This window comes from Carassius carassius, chromosome 5 (genome assembly GCF_963082965.1).
Source record: "Carassius carassius chromosome 5, fCarCar2.1, whole genome shotgun sequence".
Lineage (NCBI taxonomy): Eukaryota > Metazoa > Chordata > Actinopteri > Cypriniformes > Cyprinidae > Carassius > Carassius carassius.
In genome coordinates, this window is record NC_081759.1 from 37,859,028 (window position 1) to 37,877,284 (window position 18,257).

An 18,257-nucleotide genomic window follows, 5' to 3' on the forward strand; every position below is an offset into this window, starting at 1 on the left:
AGATGATTATACATAAACAACAAACAAAAAAAAAAAAGGAAAAAATCTAAAATTAAAGTCTACATAAAAACTGAAGTATACAATGTGTGTACTGTAACAGGGGGTGGCCAATTATTTAAAGTTCCCCTGTTATGGATTTTTGAAAATTAACCTTCATGCACATTCTGCAAAATTTCAAATCTGAAAGTGCACTGTGTGTAAAGTTATTGTTTCTCAAAAGTAAGGGTCGAATCTGAATCACTGAAACGAGTCATTTTTAAAACGGGGCGTGATGAAATGAAATTTAGATCAATCAACCAATCACTGCAGATTAGCATCACGCCATGGAGGGGTTTGGAAAAATGAATCGTTGAGCGAATCGTTGAGCAAGTAAGAAAAAAATTAATGCATATTAATATATAACAAAGAAAGTTTTTTTGACCTTGCATGTATGTCAACCTGTTGTTAGGGACTCCCAAAACCAAAATATGAACCTATCATTACCCATAATAGGGGCATTTTATACTAGATTATTTGCAGCTATTTTTGCATTCATTTGATTATAAATGTAGCAGCCGTATTGCTTCAAATGAAGAATCTAATACACTTAAATATACTTTTCAAAATGTTTACAATTTACAGCATTTATAACATTTCCAGTTTACCCCTTGTATTTAGAGACCCCAGAGAAGATACTCTTGCGCACATCTACGGCATGTGGAAACTGCTCTGATGTGTTTGTTTTGGCTTGTGTTCTATTATTTAACTCTGTTTACAGGATACAAAAGAGGAACAGAGATGCCTTGGTCTGGGATCTTGAAGGCAGCAATAAGGTTGCCAACTTTCCTAAAGAGTCTTTCCTTCATCCCAGGAGCCACCTAGAGAGAGAGAGAGAGGAATTTCTCAAAAATATTTTTCCTGAGCTCTTAAAAAAAACAAAAAAAAAAACATTATGCCTTAACTGTAAAAGTGTACAATTTAATAATGGTTATAGTGTAAAGGTGGTTCTTCCATTTCCATTTCCTTTCCATTTCTCATATTTGTGAGATATTTTGCTCGTGTGGCTGGTGGTTGATGCTGATCTTTTACAGGAAGCACAATGAAGGCAGATAAAACAAAATGTAAAGCTTATCCACACTGACATAAACTGTGGCAATGCCTGTTTAAAATGGTTTAAAGAGGCCATTCTAATGTTTAGATATTTGATCTTTAATTAGTGTGGACAATTGGACTTTAGTCTAAACTATTTTGGGTTATGAACCAAAATGGAAATGTTTCTCGACATCTCTGGGGTGTTTTTACAAGTTGCACATCCTGCCATTTCCTTGGTGTGTTCAAAACGAGATGTGGGTAATGCTGAAAACTAACAGATGTATATGGCGATTCTCTGGCTGTTAATATGTGGGGTGTGAGGCTATAAATACATGCAACACACTGACCACAGAGAGAAAAAAATATTCTGTGCACTGCTACAGTAAATAGTCTAGTGCATCTCTTCTTGTTTCAAAAGTAGAGTCATTAATGTACTACCAGAAGTATACTATACTCTATTCCAAACATCAAACAAAACATATGCTACGACAGAAGTATGCATTTATATTAAGACATTAATATTCAGGTTTCAAGCACAAAGGTCCAAAAATCTATTCGTACCTCTATTGTCCAGAGGCCATCCTTTCGTTTGAACACTCTGTAGGTGTAAACCCATCCATCACACCTGAAGATTTACACACAGTCATAATGTTATTCGCAGCACAGTATTTAAATTTAGAGCCACCCTGTTTGAGTTTCCAAACTCAGTCCTGGAGGGCTGGTGTCCAGCAGAATTTAGCTCCAACTTGCTTCAACACACCTGCCTTGAAGTTTCAAGTAGACCTTGATTAGCTGATTCAGGTGTGTTTAATTAGAGTTGGAGCTAAACTCTGCAGGACAGTGGACCCCTGTTTGGACACGCCTGACGAAAGTAAACTATTTGAGATACCGTTTTTTTTTGTTGTTTTTTTTTTAAGGGTTTGTTCTGTAACAACATCTGGTATTACATTTATAAGTGCAGATCATGAAAAAGCCTTTAAAAATTTTCACAAATCAACACTGCAGAACTACGGATTATCTTTAATTCAATATGCATAATTCTGACTGGTCACTCTGCTCATCCAGGGGATGAATCCGGCACTACTTTCATATCACAACAACACAAATCTACTCAACTACAACTACTCTCTTGTTTCATACAAATGCACATAACTCCATCTTGAGTCTCAGTTATTGTAGTGAAAAAGTAACCTCACAGTGCCGGAGTATCAATTTTACTGTATTTTTGTACTAGAGTTCCTCTTGTTGTTAGGTCTATTGTTTTATTTATTTTTAGCAGAAACTTTTAGGTATTATACATGTAAGATTATATTATTAAAAAACTCAGTTCAGTATCTTATGTCCATATTTGTTTATTTGATGAGTAGCTGTGTAATAAAGGCAATATATCTCAAACCGTCTTCACCCTGAAGGGGTAGCCTAGATTTTTGCAATAATTAACACATTATCAATTACATCACATACGACATTATCAGTAGGCCTAATGGTAATCACAGCATGTGAACTATACATTAAAGTGGTTTAAGTAATTCAAGTGGTTTTCAAAAATGGCAAACCAACACTGTATTGTATTAAAATACATTGCAGTGATCATTCTGAATGACACAAGCCATGTTTATCCTTGTTGCAGATGAGTTGTGTGTTCCTTGTCACAAATTCGGAACTGCATAGTAGCTATTGATATTTTACCATGTCAGAAATACACTAGTATGTAGAATTTTTTAGTTGTTTGTTTTTCCAGAGAATGAACTTGACCTGTCCATGCAGTTGGCACACTAGAATTTGATCGGACATAGTTTTTAAATTCAAAAACGGAAATAATTTTGTCCCTTAATCAGACCATCCACGATTTTGCGATAGTTTAATTTTATCGCAAAATCAAGCCCTCAACTCCTAAATTTTCGCAAAAGATTCGCAAATTTTCGTAATTGCCAGACATTTTCCGCAGAATTTGGGCTTAGATGCGTCCCGTGACGTCATCGCAATGCACATTCAGTCAAAGAAAGGTTGTTTCTCGGTTCCAAAAACGAGCCGGAGGCGTGGGCTGATCTCGAGCACGCGACACTGATATACACAGAGCCTGAAGATACAGTGAAGAACGCAGTCGAATTCGCCACATGATCAATAACATCTCTGTGAAATCTTGTGAGAACTATTTTAAATTGGGCACAGAATTCTGCTAAAGCTACAGATATCAGAACAAACAAAAACTGATGTGGAAACCAGGAAAACATTGTTCAATAAACAAATCTCCAGCACTTCAAAGCTTTAAGTATTACCGAATATTAAAGTTATTTTTAATGTGACGATTTTTGTTCATCCTTCAAAGGTTTCACCCATATATAAAACTAAACGTTTCATAATGTAGGAAAGCAAACAATTATTTAAAAATAAAAAAAAAATTACATGGCCACTAGATGGTTGCAGAGTAGTAGGCCATTTCCACTATAGCCTATTTTTTTTTGTATTCATTAAATTATATTTAGAAATTATGAATGACAGTAATAAAAGTACATTTTATTAGGCCAATATATTTATTACATCTGTTAGTAGTCTGCTAAAGATATGGGAAACATCTGATAAACGCCTCAGAAGCAGTTTTGCATAATAAATGTCTATTTGACATCTGACAGGAAACATCTTAGAGACATACTGTAGATGAACAAGCATTCTTAAAAATACATCTTGCATATGTAAATGCAGACATCAGATGTGAGATCAGTGTGAGTGCTTTACTGCCAGGTGCTGGTGCCACCTTCTGTAGAACTTAATGGCACTAGAGCTGGTGTCCGCAAACGTTATAGTCTGGAGACCTACAGTGGTTCTCCAAGTCATAACAGTGTAAGAAGAGTGTTGTCTGTGGTATATTTTCACTGCAAAACAATAAGAAATGCCGCAAATTTTGACAAAAGCCGCAGCAAAATAAGTCATTTTAGGACGCAAAAAAAGTTCCGCGAAATCCTGGAGGGACTCTTTAATGTTGTGAAATAATGTGCTAAAATTGTAGAGTCAGTTGCGTTGTATTACTATTTGTATGTATCATTGTTTTTGCCCTCTATGCCTAAATTAGACCAGACAGTAACACATTTATGGTCACAATAACCCACCAGATGTGCACCACGGCACTATGTTACAGATTGCTATACACCAGAGAACACAGATGCTTTAATGTTACTCACAGCACACACACGCAGTAAGACCCCGCTGCGCTCGCGCTGTCTCTGATCAGATAGCTGCCGTCTCTGCCCGCTTTACTCAGGATCTCTTCTGCTTGCCTCTTGCTGATGCGCCCGTGATACTCTGCCAGCTCCTCCATTCTGTCTCACTGCCTCACACACACACAGACAGACACCACAAACACCAGGGGTGACCTAGCTGTGAAGGAAGTCAAGAAAAGCTTTGAGGGACTGAACTGATCTAGGATCAGCTGCAGATATCTTTTGAATGTTATGCTATTCGTATAGTAAATAAATATTAGTGTAAACAGAACACTTTAAATGTCGGCATTATTAAATATGTTATCAGTTCGAGAGAGATTTCATTAAGGAGCCGTTTTATGGTAGGCTACTATACCTCCTGACACTTTATAAGGATTTCTCTACACCTAGATGAAATAGTTTGTCTGCTTTAAGATCTTCATAGCCGCATTATTTATTACGGATGCATGAAAACACACTTCCTATTCCCAGAAACGTTAATACTTTAGTTTTATTCTCACATTTTAAAATCATATTCCAACATTCGAACTCTCGAATTGGATAATGGTTATGATATAATTTTGTCGTAAGGTGAAGTCTGACTAGACTAAGTATTTTATACTCATTTATCCAGTGCACTTACCATTACGAGTGTGAGATACTGCACTAGACCACTGTGTCCATGCGGGGGCGCTGCAGTCCCGTTATAATGATGCGATCGAGCCTTGTGGCCTCATTTTAGAATTAAGACACGCTATAGGATAAGTACAGTTGACATGCATTGTAAAGCTATAGAATGAATATTAATAATATTGCCTGGTTTATTTCAAGGCGTAATTAGAAGTAGACAAAATAAAACCCATTACAGTCATGAACATTACAATTATTCAATTAGCTGACGCTTTGGATAAAAGCGACTTACAATTGCTATATATGTCAGAGGTCGCACGCCTCTGGAGCAACTAGGGGTTAAGTGTCTTGCTGTTCAATTATCATGATCTCAATAATGTTTATTTAACCAGGTTCATGATTATTCACTATACTGTATTCCGCCTACAAATAAATAAATAAATAAATAAAAAAAAGATCCTTTGACCTCAAATACCCCCACCCTCTTTTTTTTCTTGCATATGCAGGTTTAAATAATTCTGTGTGCCAAGTTTTAAGCGTTCTGATGCACTTTGGATCGCTTTGGGGTTGCTTTGGATAAAAGAGTCTACTAAATGCATAAATGTAAATTCACTTTATTGATCCCACACTTAAACCTTACCCTAGCCACACTGAAAACTCTGTGGGGAGTCAGTATGGCACAGAGAGGACTACCCACTGCTCTATAATATAGATCAGTGGGACTACCTCAATTATGGCAAGAGTCTGTACTCTGTTATTTGCAAGGTAAAGACTTTACTCATAAATATGAATTATATATGTTACATGACGTCTGACCAGTATTGCCGAATTGTTGATTGAAAGGAATATGTTGCTAATCAGCTGGCAACGAAAGAGATTCTACTATTATAAGGCCATGGTCATTTATGAATATTTATAAATAAATGAGAATTTAATCTGCTTTATTTTAGTTTGTGGAAGGTTACAAGAAAATATTAGCTAAAGTGTAAATTCATTGTAATTTTCTTCATAATAATATGCCTTATTTAATGAATAGTTAATATGAGGAAAAAAAAGATCTGAAATATTAACTGTAGCTCTGATGAATTTAGGAGAAGACATTAAGCATCAACCTGAAATTTCAATGTTAGGCACTTTTTATACACTTTTTTTAGTTATGAAAAGGGATTAGATTTGTCTCTGTCAAAGTATTGAGTATGAGGGTTGACTCTTAAGGTCATTTTGGTCTCTCTCAACTCCTGCTCAGCTCTTTCCAGCCGTCTTTCTTTTTCGATGTAAGCCTTAATCAACATATCCTGAAGCTCCTGCTCATTGTTCACGTTCATCTCTGAAGAAAAAAACGTTATGTTTACAGTCATGTATTAATATTCAATTGTTCCTGTATCGGCTAGAATCATCTGTTCTTGGGTATAACCTTTCATGAACATTATTTCTAATTACACTCACCAGCCATTAGAGCAGATTTATCCATTTTGTTTGTCTCCTCTTCAATCCATATTTTGTCAAGCTGTAAGGTGAAGAGTTATACAAACTAGCTTTGAAAACAAGGTAACTCATTTCTACATTTCATTTTTGTTCTTTTTTGAGACTAAGACATAATATTAACTTAATATTTTTAATAATATTTTTATTTAACAAATTAAAATGTATTATGTTAATTCTATTGTTTTATTAATGTCACGTTTAAGCCATATAAAATGATATTCTTGACATATAATGTCAAGAATATACTGATAACGATAACTATATCAGACAGCATTCACTAATATATATTCCAGTCAAACCACATTTGAAGGAGCAGTGTGGTCATTTCAAATGAATTAACATCGAGGCTTTCTTACCTCAAACAGCATTAGCTGAATAGTTTGGCCTTGAAATGTTGGTGACTGACTCACAGGTTGGACTTCAGTTTTTATTCTCACTAAGAAGATGATAACTCAAGCGTGAATAGGTTTGTGTAAAATCTGTTTTTAGATACCTCAACTAATAACTACCCAACTACACTAAGTAATTTAGTATTGGGCTAAATTACCCAATTAATTAAAACTGGATCCCAACAAGTGGTTTCAGTTTACTTCATTCTGACAAAAAAATGTTAATTCGCACTCTGGTTTGATAGTATGGACTCACCTCCTATTGTAATCTGTTTTGTTGTGTCTCTACAGATGACCTGACAATAGTAATCACCAACATCTGAGACACTGAAGCTTTTCAGATGCAAGGACACATTTCCTCTCCCCAATTCATAAGTGTCAAGATTTGCTCTGTCTTTGTAGCTCCTCCCCTTAATGACGTGTCCATTCTTGTAGATGCAAACACAGTCTGTCTCCTTAAACCATTTGATATACATGGCAATGGCACAGACTTCAGGAGACAAGTGACAAGGAACAATGATTTCAGACCCAACAGAAATCTTTGCTTCTTGAGCTGTTTGAGGAATAGCCAGCTGGAAATTATCTGAGGAAAAGAGAGAAATATTCATCACACACAAAAAAAAAACATGAGTAAAACTAAGTGAAAATTATTTAAGAAAAATTACCGTTGCTTGGGACACTCATGCTGTAACTCTAATTTAGATGAAAAACAGTGTTTTCACCAAAAAACAGGAAATTTTACAACATTGTTAGTTTGTAGCATTGAAACATTGTGGATTGAATATTGATGAATAATTAATTGATATATACTCCATTTATTAATGAGTGAATGCTGTGATGAAAACTTATAACAATAGTGTGAATGATTGTATGGACATACCGCTTTATCTGAATTACTGCGCTGTGAACTGTGCCTTGGTAATTCTATGATGAAGGGGAAGAAACATGAAAAAAAGAAGAAAAATACACCACACAGACTATTGAGTTGCATTTCATGTACATTTTATGGAGGTACAAATTGTAATTATGCCAAGTCGGACATTTACAAGTGTGAAAATTTAAAGTTTAACTTACCATTTGCTGCCTGTCTTCTCTGTTTAGCATAAGATGTAAACGATACAAAGAAAGAGTTTTATTATTTCACACTGTCTGGCCTGTATTCACAACTATATTTAAAACAGAATATTCAGTAACAATACAGGTATTCGAGCTTACAAAATTAAAGGGTTAGTTCACCAAAAAATGCAAATTAGTCCATAAATTACTCACCCTCAAGTCATTTTAGGTGTATATGACTTTCTTCTTTCAGATGAATCCAGTCTTTGATCCTTTCAAGCTGTTTATTGGCACTCAGCAGGTGTTGCATGCATCAGTCCAAAAGAAGTAAAATAAAAAGTGCCCATCCATAAAATAACTGCGTCACATGGCTCCAGGGGGTGAAAAAAGGTCTCTTGTAGTAAATAGATGCATTTTTGTAAGAAAAATATCCATACTTAAAATGTAATAATCACTTTAATCTAGCTTGCACCAACAGTTATACACAGAAGTTGTTCCAGGAGCATGACGAATGAGGTCCGTGTTGTGCATGCGCTGGTGAGTCTCTTGAAAACCAATGCTTGTTAACAGGAATGTTCCTGTAGCTCAGTGGTAAAGCATTGCATAAGAAGTGCAAAAGGTTAAGGGTTCAATTTTCAGGAAACGCACATACTGGTAAAGAAAAAAATATATATATTATATATATATATATATAGAGAGAGAGAGAGAGCCTGAATGCATTGTAAGTCGCTTTAGATAAAAGCGTCTACTAAATGTAGGTGCAAAGTTTCCTTACTTTAGCTAAGGAAAACAAGTCTCCTCTTGGCTTATACGAAATCCTCCGACATTCTTCTTTACAAATCCTCATCTTGTAATTAGTGACCGTTTTTTTGATCTTTCCACTGCGTTTCCACTTGTGCACTTCTGAGTGTCCATACGCCATCCTCCCGGAGCTACTTCCGTGTACAACAGTGAGCGCAAGCTACATTAAAGTGATTATTAAGTTTTGAATGTGGATATTTCTCTTACAAAAAATGCATCGATTCACTATAGGAGGCCTTTGTTCACCCCAAGGAGTTTTTTTTTATTTTTATGGATGAGCGCTTTTATTTAACTTCTTTTGGAATTTTTTTTTTTAAATAACTCGGACTGTATTCATTTGAAAGAAGAAAGTCATATACACCTAGGATGACTTGAGGGTGAGTAATTTATGGGCTAATCTTCCTTTATGGGTGAACTACCCTTTAAGTCATAATAATCATAATAATATGTTATAGCAATTTCGTATTTTAAAGAGAAAGAGATATCTAAAGAAATATCAGAAGAGAGCTGATTAGTGCAGTTTGTCTTTTGATTCTTTCAAAACCAAATTCAAAAAGTCTAGTTTAACATTACTGAAATCACAAGATAATTTACTACTATTAATATTGTGAAGGAAGAGGTTATGTTCTCTTACCTCATGTAGCATTGATATAACTTGACTTGATGAAACATTTCGATCTTGGTATATTGGTGACTGACTCACAGTTTGGACACCAGGATTTATCCTCACTAAGGAGAAGAGGTGTCACTCATTACCTTTTGCAGAAGATGTATTCTTCGATACTTAACCTTATGGACCTTTGATGATTTCCAAAGTGCTTTTTCTATTAAAAATCTTAAATAATTCTGATGATTACTGGTTGTGTTTTTCAGAGAATCATACTATTCATGTAGAATAGCTTTTCAAATGAATGTTCTAGTGAGAGGTTTTAAAAGTATATGAGTATGAATATGAGGTGTGGTAAGTTGTTATTATATACACTGTAACAAAGTAAACCTGTCTTACTTTAAGACCTATTGTTACCAAAGAGTTTTTTTAAGTGTGTGCAAACCATAAGACTCTTGATGATCAAAGCATGCATTACTTAACATATATTCTTCCAGAAACATTGTTCAACCTCAAAGCCCAATAAACACTACAATGAGAGGTACATAACTGATCTGAATCCAAAAAGGTATATCAGTCCAAGAGTCTTATCAAGGCGCAAATATCCCAATACCATCAATCAGAGTCCACAATAAAGAAATAGTCCAAAAATATATTATAATCCCCACAAAAAGGAAAGAGTAAAAGAGGACAAAAAAACTGGTTCAGTCTCTCCCACGTTCTCTTCTTAAGGATCTCTAGACCCCACCTGCAAGGCTCCAGGAAAAGGGAAAAATAATCCACAAATGATCCCCTTCCGAGAAAACATCCTTGTTCTTTGAGATTTAGGCCTCAATTCCTCAATCCAAGTACTCCTCCAAACACTGACCCGATATATCTTAAAGTCATGGCGCTGGCCCTTGTCAGAGCAAGCCGTTTTCCAGCACCTTTATTTGTCAGCCTCTCCAAGCTCCCTCTCTCACTCCATGTGCCATCACCCCTTAAAAAACTAAACAAAATGACCACCCCTTTTCTTCCTACATCTGGGCCTTTTAGAATAAAAGTCCCTCATATTCCAACTCAATAGATCACCTTCCCCCATTCATAAAACAAATAATATAGACACATGTAAATAACCTTAACAAAACAATTATCATTGCATTATTAGAAATGTTTGAATTGATTTAAACATCTGAAATTGACATTATTCCTTTATTTTGTGGCGGTGTCACACCTTCAAAGAAGTGATACGGTGTGGCGGTGTACCACCTCCAAGTAGTGATACCATTTTTCAACTGCCCATACCACAGCCAGGCACTCCTTCTCTGATGTTGAATAATTTAATTCTGCTTCCCTTAGACATCTTGAGGCATAAGCTATAACAAATTCTTCAATGTCAATCTTTTGCATAAGTACGACTCCCAGCCCAGTAGCACTGGCATCAGTTTGTACTTGAAAGGGATGTCAGAGATCTGGTTGGGCCAGCACAGGGGCACTCTGAAAAGCATTTTTCAGCCTCGCCACACTCTGCTGGCATTCTTCGGTCCAGGCCCAGGCAACATTTTTTCTTTGCAAATGATACAAAGGAGCCGCAAGCTCAGCTAAATGCGGAATTAACTTATGGTACCATCCAATCAGGCCCAAGAACCTCTGTAATGAAGAAAGAGCACAAGGAATGGGATAGGTGGTAATAGCAGCTGTCTTTTCTGGATCCACCTCTACCCCTTTTCCTGAAACCACATGGCCTAAGAATCGTAGCTCAGTCTTGAGAAAATGGCATTTCTTTAAATTCAGATTTAAGTTTGCATTATGGAGTCTACAAAAGAATGTTTCAAGATCTTGCAGATGCTGCTGTTTAGATGGTGAGTACACAATGATATCATCAATGTACACAAAACATATACTGCCTCTCAACTCTCCCAATACTCTCTCCATAAGCCTCTGGAAAGTAGATCCTGCATTTTTAAGGCCGAAAGGCATAGTACAAAAATGATATAGGCCAAAGGGGGTAATAAATGCAGTGTTGTCCCGGCTACAGTTCTCCATTTCCACTTGTCAATATCCCGATTTCAAATCCAGAGTGCTAAAATATTGGGCTCCATGCATAGATTCTAGAATATCATGAATAAGAGGCATATGATATGCATCTTGAGGTGTTTTGGCATTTAAACGCCTATAATCAACACAAAATCGTAGGCTTTGATCAGGTTTAGGCACAAGCACAACTGGAGAAGCCCAAGAAGATTGTGAAGGCTCAATAACTCCATCTTGGAGCATCCTTTCAATCTCTTCTTGCATGACTTCCTTCTTTAGAGGTGAGACTCTATAAGCTCTGCACCTTGCTGGAAAAATATCTGTGGTTATGATCTGATGAGTGGCCACACTGGTTTTCCCCAACTTTTCGGAACAGAGATAAGGCCATGCCTGCAAAAGCTGTTGTATCCCCTCAGGATATTTATGCAGCACATCATCCTTGATTGATGACCCCAACCCAGTTAGTGGCTCAATCACTTCCGAATCAAGGGGTAAAGCCCCTTAGCTACCATTAGCTACCTTTTCCTTCTGCTGGCTCCATAATTGCCCTCCTAGTGGCTGGTGTAGAAAGAGAAACACTGCCATTCGTCCATTCACACCTAGTTCGTAACTATGTTCCCCCACCTGCAACTGTACTCCAGTTTGACTTAAGAAATCCAGACCCAAAATAAGGGGAAATGCAAGCTGTTGGTCCGACATCTCATAAGTATCAATCGTCCAAAACATTCCATGCCACTCATAAGTTACAAGTACTCTGCCTTCTGAGGTCTGCACCTTGCCATCAGCTAGCACAAAATTTTTATTGAAATTCTTCTTTATTTCACCTGGTTTTGCCAGCCTTTCCCAGACTTGTCTCCGCATTAAGGTAAATGTGGAGCCAGTATCTACGATAGCTTCCACTTGCATGCCATGAATTTTCAAAACCACTCTCAACAATAGGGGTGTGGTAAATTGGACTAGAGCCAGATGCTGAGTTTGTCCTGTCATAACTTTGGTGACATTAGTCTGACGGCCTGTCAGATTTTTCTTCCCTTTTTCACCGACTTTAAGCTGATTTACTTTGGCCCAATATTCTCCCTTGGAATTAAGGTCTCTTTCTACCATTGATCCAACTTTAACTAACTGCTCCACAGTATGCACAGCACCTCTTAAACTTCCTGCAAGAGAAGGGTTACAGTTATTCAGAATTCTTCGAACCACCTCTTCTTCCTGAAGGTCAGCTTTCCATTTCAAGCACAATGCCCTACAGACATAGGCAAAATCTCGAATGCATTGATCTGGACCCTGGATCATATCTTCAAGCTGTTCCTCCACCTCAATGAGGTAATCCGTGGGAAGGAATGTCCCCAAAAAAGCTCTTTTAAAAACTCAACCCAATTATGGATTTTGTTCCTTTCTGCCAGCCACCAACTCCTGGCAGGGCCAGTAAGAACCGCATTTAAAGTGGCAACCAGTTCGATGTCTGACAAGAGTCTGAGTGTCAAAAATTTTTCAAAATGCTCCACAAACTCCATTACATCACGTGTTTCTCTAATTTCTCCAAACTGAGGAAATTCTGAATTTATTGGCGGTTTAGCATAGGAAGCCGCTGGTACAGCTACAGTCATTCTCTCACTATTTGAACGGACCGTTCCAACTGAAAAACGGGCCTTGGGAGTGCTGGTTTTCATGATGCGGGCAACTACCTTTTCCCACTGCTCATCCTGCCTTCGAAGACACTTTATAACTCCTTGTTCAAGTTTAACCAAAGAACTTTGCATAAAATTTTCAATGTCTTCAAAACGTTGATTCATTGCATCTCTGCAAACAACTTCACGGTTCAATGCACTCTCATTAGATGTGCGTAGATTTTCTTTCAAGGTATTGATTACAGCACATAATGCCTGGACTGACTGAGCTAGACTTGATGTTTCAGAAGTCCTTCTTGCCATATCACTCACTACAGGAGTCACAACTGGTGGAGCATCATCCTCATTGTCTTCGGCTGGACTGTCAATATAAATTCCACTTAATAAGGAGTTTATCTCCACTAACGATTCTGGGTGTCGGTACGTGTCTCTAAATGGAGCAGGATCCACAGGAAGGGACTCCGCTACACCCACATTATCTACGGAAAGTACTTCACCCTCTGGATTAGAAGGATCAGTTTCCATTCTGAATATAAAACAATATGCCCTTAATGAAATAATACAGCTGAAAATCAATTTACATTTCACAAGATTTCCCCGTAATGGCCACCATCTGTAACAAATTAAACCTGTCTTACTTTAAGACCTATTGTTACCAAAGAGTTCTTTTTTGGGGGGTAATCTTGATATAAACTTTTTATTCACAATCAATTCAATAAAGGATGGGCAAACCATAAGACTCTTGATGATCAAAGCATGTATTACTTAACATGTATTCTTCCAGAAACATTGTTCAACCTCACAGCCCAATAAACACTACAATGAGAGGTACATAACTGATCTGAATCCAAAAAGGCACATCAGTCCAAGAGTCTTATCAAGGCGCAAATATCCCAATACCATCAATCAGAGTCCACAACAAAGAAATAGTCCAAAAATATATTATAATCCCCACAAAAAGGAAAGAGTAAAAGAGGACAAAAACTGGTTCAGTCTCTCCCACGTTCTCTTCTTAAGGATCTCTAGACCCCACCTGCAAGGCTCCAGGAAAAGGGAAAAATAATCCACAAATGATCCCCTTCCGAGAAAACATCCTTGTTCTTTGAGATTTAGGCCTCAATTCCTCAATCCAAGTACTCCTCCAAATACTGAACCGATATATCTTAAAGTCATGGCGCTGGCCCTTGTCAGAGCAAGCCGTTTTCCAGCACCTTTGTTTGTCAGCCTCTCCAAGCTCCCTCCCTCACTCCATGTGCCATCACCATTCAATGTTTGAATTGATTTAAACATCTGAAATTGAAATTTTTTCTTTATTTTGTGGCGGTGTCAAAACACTACTCACCTCTTACTGTTACCTTCTCTCTTCTGTCTTTACTGCTGACCTGACAATGGTAATTTCCGATATCTGACAGCCTGAAGTTTTTCAGTCGTAAGGACACATTTCCTTTTCTAAGCTTGTGAGTGAACAGACTCACTCTGTCCTTGAACAAAACCCCTTCAGTCACCTGCCAGTCCTTATACAGGCAAACACAAGCTGTATCAGTAGACCAGCTGATATCCAGGTCAACCGCACTGATTTCAGGAGACAAGTAACACGGAATGATCAAATCAGACCCCAAAGAAACCTCTGGTTCTTCTGATGTACTGGGAACAAAAAGCTGAAAATTCTCTGTGAGGAAAAGAGAGAAAGATTAACTCATTCTTATTGTAATTGACACCACCGAAATATATGAATATATAAAAGATTTTTAAACTTACCGTCTCTCAAGTCTTCCTTCTTGGAATTCCAAATTGAGATGAAAGCAAATACCCAAATATTTTTTGACATTTGTAAGTTTAATATTTAAAGTCTTGATTAAATTATAAAACTTGTATTTATTTATTTATTTATTCATTAACTAGTCACATATACTATTAATGTGTACACATACCTCTTGCTGGCTCTTGTTTGATTCCTTTTTATATGAAGCTTGGCTAAAAACTACACAGCAAATAAAGAAAGAGAAAAAAAGAGTGCTATTTCAAAAATAAAATTCATGCATTACACATAATATGAGAGACGTGTGCAAAATATGTAAAACAATCTAAATCTCCATACCGTATGTCTATATGCATATAAAGGGAGAACATTGTAATCTATGACAAGTAATAAAGATTTATAATAATGCTCTTTTAAAGTAGACACAGTATTACCCACATTATTTCTATCTATAGAGAACTTATTTGGTATCCTACAAAGTAATTTTAAAAAGACCATATGACAAAAATAATTTTGACACTTTCTAAATAACAATGCACAAATGACAGTCAATGATTTCAAGGTAGCTTACTTCTGCTTTTGGTTCCAGTACTCTTATCCTAATTTAGATCAGAACAAATTAAGTTTTATTAACTGATGTAGCCTACTCTCAAAACACACACAATATGCATAAATAATACTGTAGGTTATTAAAGTGCACACATACCCCAGGCAGCCTGTTGTCTTGAGGGTTTTGATGTGATGGCACAACCTGTGGTGATAATTCTATGAACAGAAAAATATACAATAAAAAAAAGTTTAAAAAGGTAAAAGGTAAGACCCAAAAATGAAATTTTCATAGTTCTACGTGGTATGAAACTGTTTCATTAATCTGTTTCGATATACTGGCCTACTATTAAAACAAATATTATTTTAAATGCTAGTTTTTATATATGCAATGTAAACATTAATAATTACAATGAGTAAATGATTTCCAAAACATACCGTTTCTTCCTTCCTTGTAATCCTAAATGAGATAAAATCAGATATTATCCTGTAACAGTTGTTTACACTAAATGCAAATAGATGCTATGCATCTAAAGACAATTAATATGCTATTGGTAAAGGGGAAACATACAGGGGAAAAATACTGTGATGCACTAGGAGCACCATGCCACACACCAGACATAGGTTCAAGGAAACAATCCAAAACCAATCCCCATACAGGTACAATGTCAATGTCAAGAATGAAAAACAAGAAACTCTCGATGTGTTGATGAGTTTTGCAGTGCAGTAAGGGCAATCGTTATTATCTCTCTGTATGTAGTATATAGCCTACTATTGAAAATATAGACCTTTTCTTTTTTAAATTTTTCAATGTCACTTTTCAATCACACTCTTCTAACCTAAGATGAAGTCATTATGTTCATTAACAATGTGAGACAAATATAATGTAATTCAATGTCAAATTATATGAGTGGTACGGCAGGATTATAAACAGCACTGCTTTTCTTGTACAGTGTGCGACCTTATTTAAAATTATTCTTCTGAATCTTGCAACTGACTAATATTCCCTTAATATTTAACAATAATATGCATTAACGATGTGCTGCAATGCATATATTGGTGACATACAGAATGAAATGGCCAAACGAAAGGCCTTATTTCCTTTCTTCAGTGGTTGTAATTTATCTAGACTTTTTTTAATATATATATATATATATATATATATATATATATATATATATATATATATATATATATATATATATATATACTGTATGTACATGCATCTCAAATGCTATGGCTATTGAATCAGGTAACAGAACGTATCTTCCAGACAGTTTTGTCCCTTTTGATCATAGAGGTTTCTGCCTCTACATTGTCATGTATATTTTATGCTATATAGTATGTTATTTGAAAAAAAAAATGGTGTCATCTTACCACTGTTAAGAAGCGCTGGTCCTTAGAGATGGTAGAGACTGCATATGTCATCAAATAAGATTGTTAATTAGATGCTATTCACTGAAGTTCATTAAATGTATTTATTAATATAGGTATCTTTGGAAATGCACACAACCATATTCCTAATCCTGAGTGCAGTTATTAATTACTCACCTTCTTCTGCCACATTTACTGTTATCTGCTGTGTTTCATTTCTACTGGAGACCCGGCACATGTAAACTCCCAGATCTGACTCTCTGAAGTCTGCCACTCTTAAGGACACATTCCCTTTCTTCAGGTCATTAATGAACAGACTCGCTCTGCCCTCATAGTCAACACCCGGTGTCATCTCTCTGTTCTTATAGGTGCAAATACAAGACCTCTCACTAAACCAAGTAATCTCCATGTCAACAGCACTAAGTGCAGGAGACAAGTGACATGACACAGTGAGAGTAGATCCCGAATTAATCTTAACTCTTTTACCACTTTCAGGAATGACAAGCTGAAAGTCATCTGTGAGGGAAAAGAGACACGGAGAGATTAAAAATATCAGCTGTGATGTATTTTTATTAAACACACACACATACACTGTAGGAATGACCTACAATTATAACAACATAAGATGTTTTAAACTTTCACAATTCACACAGTCCACATTTGATTAACAGCTAAACAAAACAATGAAGGAAGCAGATGTGAATTATTTGAAGAGAACTTACGGCCACTTCTACCTGCCATTCTTCTGAGAGAAACTGAAAGAAAACACATCCAGTGAGAGAGAAGAATGACGTCAGTCTCACACAACTGGCTTATCTACACTGAAAATATTTATGCAAGCCAAAACAAGATCCTTTCATCTATGGATGATTACAATCTTTTGTACATTTTGTGTTCCTCACATATAGTTTTCACTCCTTTATAGGAACGCCCACCTGGAGGGAAAAATCAAGCTTTTATTTTTACACAGTTTGAATTAAGTAGTAATGTAGTAAAACACCTAATTGATTATGTATATTTTTTACAGGAAAGCAGATGAAGCCAGAATATAAACGCAATGCTTACGCGAAGTTACGCGTAAGTTATTAAATTGTAATCCTTAGAAAACCATAAAACACTAAACCATTAAAGGGATAGTTCACCCTAAAAATCTAATTTGATGTTTGATTGTCAGCACAGTTTGGACACTGAGATGGTTAAAAAAAAAGATGTATATATATATATATATATATATATATATATATATATACTTTTCAGTTTCTTGCACAAACTGATTGTTTCTTGTATTTACACATCAATGTATAATCATGAGCTGCAGGGTTTCATTTGATATTGTTTGTGTATGCTTTTTTGACTCTCAACTTGGCTATCAACTTGCTGCTCCACGATCGCTGTCTGCAACCTGTCATCATCGCTCTCTTTAACGGTTTAAGTTAAAAATCTTAATTTGTGTTCTACTAAGAAACAAAGTCACCTTCATCTTGGATGCCCTGAGGGTAAGCAGATAAACATACAATTTTCATTTTTGGTGAACTATCCATTTAAGACATTCTTAACATAGTGGCTGTGTTAAAGCTGCTGGCACCTGGGTAAAAACACTCTTTGCATAAACAGGTAAAACCGGTTCTCTCCACAGTGGAGTGCATTATTTTGATTCTTAGTTGGGCTGTGTATTTTATAGTAGGCATATCTAGCACTTCA

At 36.2% G+C, this 18,257-nt stretch overlaps 2 protein-coding genes across 2 annotated transcripts; both read right to left on the minus strand.

The window, feature by feature from the left end:
* Nucleotides 1-482: 482 nt before the first annotated feature.
* sh2d1aa (SH2 domain containing 1A duplicate a) lies at nucleotides 483-4,469 on the minus strand. Its single transcript, XM_059549247.1, has 3 exons — nucleotides 4,251-4,469; nucleotides 1,633-1,696; nucleotides 483-857 (listed from the first exon to the last, which is right to left on the minus strand). Exons 1-3 carry the CDS (start codon nucleotides 4,385-4,387, stop codon nucleotides 738-740), a joined length of 321 nt encoding a protein of 106 aa, XP_059405230.1. The 5' UTR covers nucleotides 4,388-4,469; the 3' UTR covers nucleotides 483-737.
* A 1,578-nt stretch (nucleotides 4,470-6,047) lies between these two features.
* LOC132140520 (butyrophilin-like protein 2) lies at nucleotides 6,048-17,297 on the minus strand. The gene is made up of 12 exons (XM_059549291.1): nucleotides 17,291-17,297; nucleotides 16,734-17,147; nucleotides 16,560-16,597; nucleotides 15,621-15,642; nucleotides 15,343-15,401; nucleotides 14,220-14,556; nucleotides 9,148-9,358; nucleotides 7,919-7,938; nucleotides 7,029-7,355; nucleotides 6,740-6,819; nucleotides 6,345-6,405; nucleotides 6,048-6,225 (listed from the first exon to the last, which is right to left on the minus strand). Exons 1-12 carry the CDS (start codon nucleotides 17,295-17,297, stop codon nucleotides 6,053-6,055), a joined length of 1,749 nt encoding a protein of 582 aa, XP_059405274.1. The 3' UTR covers nucleotides 6,048-6,052.
* Between the last annotated feature and the right edge of the window lie 960 nt (nucleotides 17,298-18,257).